The 11,766-nt window shown below is 47.1% G+C and overlaps 1 protein-coding gene across 21 annotated transcripts in view; it reads left to right on the forward strand.

Annotated features, from left to right (window-relative positions):
- Window positions 1–11,766, forward strand: part of RGS6 (regulator of G protein signaling 6) — a 650,515-nt gene that overhangs the window by 494,225 nt on the left and 144,524 nt on the right. For 20 of the 21 annotated variants that reach the window (XM_019800705.2, XM_019800711.2, XM_019800720.2 and 17 more), the window contains 5 exons: window positions 1,566–1,642; window positions 4,028–4,109; window positions 5,990–6,064; window positions 7,734–7,832; window positions 8,905–8,966. In XM_019800705.2, coding sequence (XP_019656264.1) covers window positions 1,566–1,642; window positions 4,028–4,109; window positions 5,990–6,064; window positions 7,734–7,832; window positions 8,905–8,966 — 395 coding nt within the window. The remainder of the gene's footprint in view (window positions 1–1,565; window positions 1,643–4,027; window positions 4,110–5,989; window positions 6,065–7,733; window positions 7,833–8,904; window positions 8,967–11,766) is intronic. The other variant, XM_019800709.2, reaches the window with a different exon arrangement.

Raw genomic sequence — 11,766 nt, forward strand, 5'->3', positions numbered from 1 at the left:
AAAAAAAATCTTTAAAAAAAAAAAAAAAAAAAGAAAGACCCGGCCTGCAGAAGCATGTGCCCATCCCCGCTGTGTTTCTCTTCCCCATATTTTCCCTTTTTTCAAAAAGGTCCTAAACAGAAACAAGATAGCATCAACTCTGGATATATTTTATTCAGTTTTCTCGTCTCTTGCCATATAATGTTCTGTCTTGGTATTTGTAAAGAATACAGCATTAAGATGTTCTTTCAGGTTGAAGTTCTGCCTAAAAGTGGGTTAGAAAATGTAAAAAGTATTTTGTTTTCAAAATTCAGTAATTTTATTAATTTTTTTCTGATGACATATTCTCTTTGTAAAACCAAAAATTCAAACAGCAAAGAAAGGAAAGAACCTGCAACCTTTCTCCCCTACCCTTTCTTCTGTACATACATTTTTTCCTCTACAAAAAAAGAAAAAAAAAAACCTTGAATCATACCCGGAACATTATTCTGTAAGCTGCTTCTTTCCCCAGTCTTATGCTGTAAGTATATTGAGAATCTTTCCACGTCAATAATAATAATCTACATTATTGGTTTTGATGGCTGCCTAGTATTCCATGGTATGACTCTTCATAATTTATATAACTGCCCCCTAATTGACTGATGTGTAGGCATCACTGGCTTTGCTTCCTGTGAACAGTGGAAGAATCAAAAGAACAGGGTTTTTTTGAGGTGCTCGTACACTGAGCCTTGATAATGACTGAGTTTACGTGGGTTGATCTTGAACTGAAGCTCCTTTTATATTAATAACCCACTAATGAGAGTAATCAATTAGTGTTGGCATGCGCTCTATGAAAATCCATAGCATAATGTGGGCTCTGTGCTTGCATTCCATCAGAATTAGGTGGATCATTAGGGGACCTGTCAGACACCCCCCTCACTGTCCTATCATGCCACCAGGGAAGCCTACAGACTTAGAGAAAAGGCATCTCCCCTTTTCCTCTAAAGACAGCCCTGGACACCTTTTCTTTATTTCTGTTTTTGGGTTTCCCTTTTCATGAACATCACAAATATAGACACTCCTTTTTCTCCTGCTTTTGAATCCAAACTTTCAAAGGCATGATTGCCAGGTCATCAGCATTTCCCTTTCCTGCCACCTTCCTGGGCCCCTGCTTGCTGGAAGATGAGTCTTGAGAAATTCCTTCTTGCTTTTGCTCTCAGAGATGTCAGATAGGCTTCAAAGAGCCCCCTCGTCCCTTCCCCAAATCCAGCATGAATAGCCACAAACCCTTCTCCCAATCTTCGGTGGCGGTGATGACAAGGACTATGTGAGTTGTGTTTGTACAAAACACACAAGGGAAGAGGAATCAGGTGAACCACAAAGACTTCAGATTTAATGGGTGTGTAAATGAATATTAATCGTTCTACTCTGTATAGGAGGGTCTGGTGCAGAATCACATTGGGTTCACATCCAGTGGATTTAAAGTGGGGCGCTGCTATTCTGTGGGGAGTAACCAAAATAGATGACTGCCTTGTAATAAAGCATAGGAGTCGATGTGCAAACTTACAAAGATTAATGTCTTCTCGTTGATTTTCATTTCTCATTAGGAAAACTTAGCAAGACTCCAGAGGGCCTTTGCAAGGAAGTGGGAGTTCATCTTTATGCAAGCAGAAGCACAAGTGAAGTAGGTGAACTTAACGGAGACCCTGGAAAAGAGAGAAAGACTCTCTGGAATGCGGAGGTGGTGTGAGAGTGGTTTCCTTCCATAGCCGGCCAGCCATAGCTGGTCAAGTGCTATCATCTTGCATGAGAGCCGCAGAGTAGAAATCAAGGTCAAGATGGATACGTTTCATCTTTGTAATCAGTGGCACTCTGAAATAACTTCAAAACATGGGTTCTAGCAGGAAATGGGCTTGTTCCCCAATGTAGAAATCTGGTTAGAAGATGTTCCTATTTCCTAAGGAGATTTCCAAGTATTCTTCTGTGCTTGGGGGCTGAAAAACATCAGACCCACTTTTCTGGAGAGTCTGTCTTCATAGGAAAACATGTTGGGGCTTTTGGGAAGCCAGCCCTTCTCCATTTCCCCCCAGGGTAGGGGTTCAGAACCAATCAAAAATAAGGCACAGAAGTCAGACGTTGGAGTCCAGTGTGTTAAGATTATTACTGATAAAAGCCAGGTTCTAGGGCATGACTTTGGATCTGTGACCACAGATCCTTACCCTGGAATTCAACTTGCCCATGCTGAGCAGAGCTGGATATCTGCAGGACCCCCCACCCCAGGGCAGAGTTGACCCCTGTGAGTTCACTGCATGAAGACGACAGGCATCCTGAGAACAGGCTGGCCCATGCGGGGCCCAGAGAGCGCCGACCTGAGCTTTCTCAATTTCATCTTTCAGATCCACCAACAAAGTGAAGGCCCTCTTTCTCCCCCAGATACAGTGGACGAAAGACTAGCTGGAGTGTTTCTCCCATACTTTTCCCTCCCAGGGAGTAGAGTGGAAATTCCTACCTCCCTAAGGAAACATGAGAAGTGGCCAATACATGGTCCCCCGCCCACAAGCATGGTTGTCAACGAGGTCCTTTCAATTCTGGGAAATGAACTTGCTTGGGTTGGGTTCTGTCTTGCCCTCTCCAGCAAGGATCTCTGATTTAACTGGGAGTGTTAATAGAAAAAGTGGGACAGAGGAGGGAATGAGAAAGGGATGCTGAGCTAGGCAAAGGCAAGCACCTTTTCTCTGGACACCAGTTGTCCCTGAGCTGTGCCCCTCCGCACACCGTGGGCACCATTGCAGCCCATCACCCAGGGCTGGGTCTCAGGCTGTGTGGTGAGCATCGATCACAGGTGTGGTCATAGTTGGAAATGACCCAAGGACTTTGGGTCCAGTGACCGGCATGGTGCCATGGCTCTCCCCCTCCCTCTGCAGTCTCTGCCTTTCCCCTCTGCCCATGATTCCACATGCCTGCAGACCACCCCCAGTGCTGCCGGCAGCCCGGGAGGGAGGTGGGCACTGGGCACTGGATGCTGAGCTGAGCTGGAGGGGCCGTGGCCCCTGAGGAGAGAGAAAGACTGGGGGGCTGAGGGGAGAGAAGGAGGCAGAATGGAGCCTGTGTACTCAGAGGCCACTGCGAAGCAAAGAGGAGAGCTAATTTGCACTTTCAGGATCTCCCGGCATCACACGTTGAAAAAGGAGGGGAAATTGTCACTTTGTACATATGTGGTATTTCTCGATTAACTTTTATGATTAACTCCGTGATTACATTATAATTGTGGGCCGTTGAAGTGCACAGTAATTATCACAAAAATCACAGGGTGATTATGTTTTATTTCAGGCCAGTATACTAAAGTGTTCCCAAGAGAGCCAAGAACCAGAAGTTACACAATTACTCTGTTACTTTTTACTTAGGTAATATGAAGTAATACAGGCTTTAAAAAAAACAAACAACCAACAACCTCTTATCTATTTACTGATCAGAACATGAAGAATTTGTCTTTGTCACCTGTAATTTCCCTCCTGCAATTTGTGCCTCCCCCAGCTGAGGCTAGTAATATTTGCCTTCTGGATCTTGTCACATGCTAGGGCTGTTTCTCTGCTTTTAGAAAGCCAGATGCTTTAAGTGACTTTTAGGTACAATTGCAGCATTTTGAAGACATTTCTGTGGACTCTGAATCTAAAGCAAACTTTCGAATTGGAGGCTGAAACACTGCAAGCCTATGGTTATTTTCTTTCCTATAATTTGAATACATAGAATCCACTTTGATGGGGAGCACGCCCATGGATAATTCAGTTCTGAATAATCTCAATTGTAATCGTTCACATGGACAGTTGGATTCTGGTTCTCTCCTAGGCCCACCACGTTCAGTCCACATCTCTGATGACTTGCAGTCATCAAGGACTTGCCTAAACCAAGGACTCTTCCCACGTGTGGACTTCTTGAGGTCCCCTGGGGGAATGCCCCCCCCCCGTGTTACAGCTCTGCAGAGAGCAGGGACCACACAGCTGCCAATAGCCCTGTGTGCACTAAGCTCCTAGGAGCAGGGGCCTCTCATTTCCCTTCTTTGCTCTTTCAGGATAGATCGGAAGAAGGACAAGACGGAAAGGAAAATTTTGGATAGTCAAGAACGGGCCTTTTGGGATGTGCACAGGCCAGTGGTGAGAAAGCACTGCTTGCTTCTCTGTGTTTTTGTTTTGTTTTTTCTTTCCCTCTTCCTTCACTTGAAAGAAAAGGCTATCTTTAGCCACCAGGTGTCTCATTCTTAAAATTAAAGAGCATTGCTAAACTTTGTGAAATTGGTTTTGCTGTTCCAGATTGTCTGGGATGTATGTCAGTTCCAGCGTTTAAGAATTATTTATCCATGAAAATATGGACTTGAAAAGGAGAACCGTGGGAATTCCCCCTGGGATCTCTGGGCCCTGGAAGTTTACAGCCCCAAAATAAGCAGTTTCTGGGTTTTGTTTTGTTTTTTTTAAATATATTTGGATGTTCCCAAATTGGGTGCATGAATATTTACAGTTGTTAGAACTTCTTGTTGGATTGTCCGCTTTATTATGACATAGTGCCCTTCTTCACCTCTCGTTTGTCTTTGGTTTTAAGTCTAGTTGTCTGATAGAAGTATGGCTAACTCCAGCTTTCTTTTGACATCCATTTCCATGATAGATGTTTCTCCATCCCCTCACTTTCAATAAGTAGTTTCCATTTCTACCGTCATTCGACTCTAAATCGTAGAATAATCTTCCTCAAATGCGGCCCGTTGTCAGTATCCATGGTGGTTATTCTGCAAAGTAGCCATGCACACAGAATTAGCCAATGCTGAGCCATTATCCTGGGAGACATACAGGGTTAGGTTCCCATGAGCCCTTGGTCACAATCTTTTCTTCATCTGATCGATAGGTAACCATGTCTAAAGCCTGTTCCTGTTTAAAGACATCTTATTTAAAGTATGCTGTTGATTCATGGCCACCATGCCTGACACACCTGTGTTCTCTGTCATGCGCCCCACGGCCCTCTTGCACGTAGGAACACTGGACGGCACATCACACTATGCTTGGGGGCCATGTTAAACAGCAAAAGCACAACAAAAAGCACAGAAATGTGGAAACGTGGTCCTAAGTAGACCGTCACAAGGACGTTTGTTTACAGTAAGAGATGAAACAAGAAGGCAGCGCCTTGACTTAGTCAGCCTCCCCAGGAACACGCACGTCAGGCCGCTCACAGTCTTTGCTGCTCTGCACGCGTCCACGAATGATCACGGATGCACCGCAAATAGGGACTTGGAGGTTATGAATAAAGTTTAGCTCGTAGGTGAATTCACAAATACAAAAGCCATGCATAATGAGGTTCGACTGTATTTCTAATTTCCTATGAGTAAAACAAATCTTGCCTTTTCCTCATGGAATGGAACTAGAATGAGGAAACTCTCAGCCCTTCCTAAAAGCTGGTTAAAAGCAAAACCCAAAAACTAATTCCCCATCATAATATTGGATTGTTGTTAGATGGTCAGATAATGTGTAGTAACAAAGGCTGGGGCTGAAACTATCTGGCCATTCTGAATAAGAAGTTTACTCTAGGGACGCCTGGGTGGCTCAGTCAGTTAAGCGTCTGCCTTTGGCTCAGGTCATGATGCCAGCCTCCTGGGATCGAGTCCCGCATTGTGGTCTTTGCTTAGCATGGATCCTGCTTCTCCTTCTGCTCCCCCCCACTTGTGCTCGCTCTCTCACTCTCTCTCTCTGACAAATAAATAAAAATCTTAAAAAAAAAGAAGTTTGCTCTTATAAACTGTACACTCTACCCTCTACATGTCACCGCTGGATAGTGGGAGGTAGGCTTTGGTATTTCATGTGGGGACTCTATGCAGGCACACATACTGAAGATGAAACGTCTTTGTAAAAGGAATTGTAAATGGCCAAGTGGAGATAATCACGTAATATCTGTAATGGGAAAGACAAAGACTGGGTCTGATGGTGTCACTTGGGTTACAGTCAAAGGTGTGATTTTCATTTAGTAATTTATATGATGACTTTTTTTTTCTCAGCCAGGCTGTGTGAACACAACAGAAATGGATATCAGAAAATGCCGGCGTCTGAAGAACCCACAAAAGGTTAAAAAGGTTCGCTAGTTTAGCTGAATTAAAAATTCTTGATGCAAATAGCCCTTCTGTTTCTGGTACTGTTCAAACAGTCATTTGCTATTTGTTAATTCTACCCTGTTTTGTCCTTTGAAACCATTTCATTCATTCATTCTACAAATATTTGTGGAGGGGCTGATGTGTACTTGGCACCGTTCTTGCTGCTGAAATACAGTGAGGAGTCATCACAAAGCCCACAGGTTGAGGGGGCGGTGGAGGGGGTGAACCCCCAGGCAGTCAGGAGGGCTGTGTCAGGAAAGAGCTGGATGGTACGGGGGGGGGGTCAGGGAACCCCAGACTGGGGGCTTCCTGAGAGCTTCCAAAGCAGGCTCAGGTGTGCTGATGGGTGCAGGGTAGGTAGCAGTTGGCTCTGGGGAGGAAAAGAAACTAAAAAGAGCAAAAACTTTCCAGGTCCCACAGGGGAAGGTGAGCTTAGTACTTTGAAAGTCTTTTATGTAGCTAGATCATCCAAATTCAAATCACCATGGTACCCAGCTGTCAGTGGGCCAACAATCATTGATTTGTGTTTCACTCTCTTGCAAGGGGCCATGGTCATGGCATACTCAAGGGTGCCACACTCAGCCTGCCCCACGGCTGGTATATCCCAACTTCACCACGGCACCAAGGACCATATTGTGGGAGAACACGTCTGTCCCCATAATATTAATTTCAAAAGGTTAGAGATGTGCCCCCCAGACATTCCTATTTCTTGTAATGACCAATGCTTTCATTTTCTCAAACACACACACACACACACACACACACACACGCACGATATGACATAAATATCAACTTCTTGAATCTTATTCTTTACTGAGATAGTTATGCCCTTGTAGGTATTAGACTTTATGACATTTGTCTTAAAACATCCTCATTTAATCTTCAAGGGCCCCCTAATTCTAATACTCCAGAATTTCATGGGCCTCACACCCACTCTATCTGAGCTCTTCTTGATTTTATAGATCTCAGCTATACGTTGCATAGTTTTCAGGGTTTCATTTCATTCCCAAAGCAAAGATTGTCTTTCATCTGTCTCCAGCACAAGGGAATGCTTAAGAAGCAGCCATAACACGGGGAGAAACTGAGGCCAGAAAGCTGTTTGGCTGAAAAAGAAAGAATCCGAAACCCTGCCATCTCGAATCTGTACCAGATGAGCATGTCATCTGCCAGGGAACAGAAAATCTAGAGAGGATCTTTCATGCATAACTTTTAACAGTTGTTCTTGAACTTTCTTGTGCCTCAGAATCACCTGTGCCATTTGATAAAAGTACGCGTCCCCAAGCCCCACCCACAAAGACTCCGATTTGGTAGGTCCGAGGTGGGGCTCAGCAATGTGCACCTTTACCGAGTACCCCCAGATGATTCTTTGCAGATGGTCTGTGGACCATATTTGGAGACCCACTGATATTCAAGAGACTGTTGCAGCTTAGTGAGAGGAAAGATCTTCTAACAGTGGTGGCCCAAAGACGGGCCACGCTGCCTCGAGAGGAAGAGGTCCCCTCACTGTAGAAGTTTGCACAGAGGCTGATCCCTTATTGTCAGGATGTCACAGAGGGGACTGAAAGCATCAAAAGAGCTCTTGCAGTACCTGCCCCTAAGGCGCCCTGCAACTCTGAGGGTGCATGATTCTATCTTCTTGCTTCTCCTCTAGTCAGTGTATGGCGTGACTGAAGAGTCCCAGTCGCAAAGCCCCGTGCACATACCCAGTCAGCCAATCAGGAAAACTACGAAAGAGGACATCCGGAAACAGGTGAATGAATTGACTACTACACTCCCGGGAGGAGACGTGACCAGTTTGAAAACCCTTTGAATGTTCACCTCTGAAGGCTGAGTGAGCTTGGAGTTCCTGGAAACCACAGTGGAACCCAGCTGTGGATGACTTGAACCTCTGAGTGCTGTGTGCGAACAACCCACGGAAGCTTGAGAGGAAAAAATCTTCACCGAGTTCCCCCAGCAGTTATTAGAGAAGGACGTAAAGGAGTTATCCCAATGCCTCGGGGTGCCCACAGAATGCTGTGGGGGCTGAAGGGGGGAGGGACAGATGTCATGGAGTCCTTAAAATTGTAATGCACTTACAGAGTAAGCCAGCCCAGAACCAACGACTTTATTGCTGTGATTCAAAAGGCAAGTTCACAAATAAAGAAAGCCCCACTCTCAGTGCCACGTCAGCATTATTTGGTTCAATGTTGTCTTCCTTCATGATGAGAAGCTAACTGGTCAACCCAGGTCAGCAGTCAATGGAGAATTACATTACTCCTTTCTAGGGTTCACTGGCAATGCAGTAACTTTAGGGTCCTTACATTATGTTTCACTGGCTTCTAGAGGGAAACCCAAAGGTGCCTGCCCTTGACATGTTTATTTGGGGTGGGGAAGAGGAAAGAAATGTATGTGAAGTGGCTATTTGATGATCTAGTTGCGTCCCCCAAGCACATGGTGGGTGTGATGTAGGCGTGCAGGGTGTGCAGTGGGAAATCACTGGAAATTAGTACAACCAGTTATTTACGGTGCCTGTAAAGTGTTGCTAAGCTTTGTAGGATATACACCACTGCCTTTAAGTTTGCAATCACTTTTGGAAGTCGAGACTCGGGCTACAACACAGTACAGGAGAATATTAGCAGAGGCTAAATTGTGGAGAGTGATTCCTGAGTGTGGTGGGAATTTCCAAAAGGGCAAGTGATTGTTGGAATGCAAAGCTGGAGGGTTGGCAAAGCCTGGCCAGAGATGCTGTTTGAATATTGATGGAAATACAAGGTTTGGGTTCATGGGGTAAAGGGGGGGGGAGTCAAGTTTGGTCTTAACACCTCTGTTCTCTCTTTCCCCAGATAACATTTTTGAATGCACAGATTGACAGACATTGTTTAAAAATGTCCAAAGTGGCTGAAAGGTATGTTTCCCCCTCAATAATATTGCTGCTTTCTTCTAATTGAACGAAGGAGAAATGTTACGGGGTCATGGCTAACAAGTACGCACCCCAGCGAGAGGCAGACCAGAGTCATTTCTTAAACTGATGAGTGAAAAAACCATAGGCCCCATGCGAGTACAGCTAAGACAGCAGGCCTCCCTTGAGTGATGTCAAGAAATGTTTTGCTGCTGAAGGTTTTCAGGGGGTGGCCACGGGGCCTTGTCAATCCAGGAAGAATGTCCTTAAAAGCTACATAATGCACTTTTGCCTTCAGCCTCTTGATTAATTCAAATGGAATTGCTCCCTTTTCAGCTATAAAACGCCCAGATTCACTTTATGGGGGGGTGGAAATGATGTGTGCCCTTTGAGGTGCTGGCCGCACACATAGGAGGGGGCCGGGCCATCAGGAGGCGTTCCACCTCCACACGCCATCAACCACAGAACTGCAGCAAATCAACTGTAAAGAAAATATTTGGCACCTCCAGTCTGGCTTCCTCGGGAGCATTTGTGCGACAGTCTGCACCCGTAGCTGCTTCCACTCCCACCCCGTTAACGCAGGGGAAACTCAATTTTGTCAACTAAATGGTCTGCTTTTTGAATCCTCAGTGAAAGGGAGAGACCACCTGGGGAATCCGTGATGGAATACATCTGATCAGACAGTCCCACGCTGAACGTTTGTTCATCAATATGCTACTGTTTAAGCAACGACCAATATCGGAGGGATCAAGGGCTTAAGCTGGGTCTTAGCATCTGCTGGATATCAGCGTAAAGGGGGTCCTTTAAACCCAGCTCACACAGAGGGCCTTTCCCTGCCGGCCCCCAGGTTGATCTGTATCCTCTTTCTAGATAAATAACAACAAATCGAGGCTAAGAAAATCCCACTCCCAAACCCAAAGTCCTAAATGAACACCCTGTGTTCAGGGGGGCCAAGGACAGCCCTGGATGTGGGCTGGCATCTCTGTCTATTCCGGGACTCACTGGTAATGTCCCTATTGACATTCTGGGCAGTCCTGTGCATTTTAGCAGCATTCCTGACTTCTACCTACCAGATGCAAAAAATCACCTCACAATCATGACAATCAAAAATGGCTTCAGACATCATCAAACATTTCCGGACAGGGCCAGGAGGGAGGCAAAATCGCCCCAAGTAAGAATCACCAAGATTCCCATTTTCCCCAATGCCAGCGCTCCAGAAGGTGGCCAGTGGCTGGAGCTCAGCTCGCACTTTGACACAAATTACTGTGGAGTCGGGGCCACGGCTCACTCTGCCAGCCCTGGGGCTGCGTCCCCCGACTGTCATGATGTGGGGCTTCCCAAGTACCAGGCTCTAAAATTGCTTTTCCAATCTCACTGTGGTTGCCTTTGTCCCAGAGAATGCCCATAAGTGAGGTGGCAGGATGACCTTGCCTGCGTTGGTACCATAGCCTGTAAGGGACTCCGGGCTTCTTTCTCTGTGCAAGGGGGCCAGGAATGGCTGTCCTCGTGTGCTGGGAGGATCAGTACTCTAACGCCTTGCCTTCGAAGGGCACATGAGAGTTTGCAGTCCTAGGAGAGCATGTGGGGGGCGAGGGGAGAGGGACGGGAGCATCTTTCCTTGGGTCAAGTCGTTCAGGTCCAGTGGTTTTGAGCAGATAGTCCAGGCAGGGACGGTTTCAGAATGGGGTTTCCCAAGCCCTAGCTCTGGGGATTTGGATCCAGTGACTCCACACAGATCCAGAGGAGCCGGCCTTTTGCAAGTGGACTGAGCAGGGCTCCGAGGATTTGGGGAAACCACTGACCTGAGAGCTCACAGGAGAAGGGGCACCCAGCTTGGTCTGACCTCGGCAGCTATGGGGCAAAAGCCTGAACCAGTCAGCCCAGGGAAGCCCACTGACCCCTGGCTGGTGTGCTGGGGCCTGAGGCCGGGCAGGGAGACAGTCCAGTGGGGTGGGGAGCCTGGCAGGGCCTGGTGTGTGTTTGTTTGTTTTCCACTGTCAGGGAGGGTCCTCCCAGGCACCATCTCATTATGCCTGAGAGGCCGCTCCACTGGCACCGGAGGGACTATTCCAACCCGCCACTCCTCACTCCCAGCTCAAAGCTTCGGGAGTCTCCGCCCAGCAGAGACTGGATTTTATTCCCAGCAGCAATAACTTGCAACTTTTCAATGTGACACAAGGGTTTTTCATTAGAAGCACAAGGAAACTCCCAGATAGAGAGGAGGAGGGAGGGGAGACGGGTGTGAGCTGGAGATAAAGCCGCCTGGAGCCTTGGCCTGTCAGCCGCTCGGTGGGGGCGGGGACGGGGAGGTGGTGCTGGCAGCCGGCCTTGGGTGCACTGCTCTGCTCACCGGAGCTGAAAGCTGCGCTGTCTCAGGTGGGCGCACACATCCCTGTGCTGGGGCTGCTGTCCCTGGGCCCACGGCAGGTGACGGATGTAATTAGCCGTCAGACGAAGGACCTCATCCCCCTGAGAACAGGCACCTGTCATGCAGTTCCCCACAAGCTGATGCTGGGAAGAGGCGTCAGGGATGGTGATGGGCTCAGGGTTGTGGTCAAAGGTTGTGGCCACACCCAGCCAGCAATGGAATAAGGACACTTGCCTATGGAAGGAGCAGAGCCGAACGATTTAGCGGATGGGTGTGGAGCCATCCCTCAGGGTTCAGATCCTGCCTCTGGTGTTGTCTAACTGTGTGACCTTGGGCAGGTAGCTTTATCTCTCTGTGCCTCTGTTCTCCTTTAAAGGAGAGAGAGCAGTACGGTTAATGAGTTCATCCAGGACAGGAGCTTCACCCAGTCCTTGGCAC

This window comes from Ailuropoda melanoleuca, chromosome 14 (assembly GCF_002007445.2).
Source record: "Ailuropoda melanoleuca isolate Jingjing chromosome 14, ASM200744v2, whole genome shotgun sequence".
Taxonomy (NCBI): domain Eukaryota; kingdom Metazoa; phylum Chordata; class Mammalia; order Carnivora; family Ursidae; genus Ailuropoda; species Ailuropoda melanoleuca.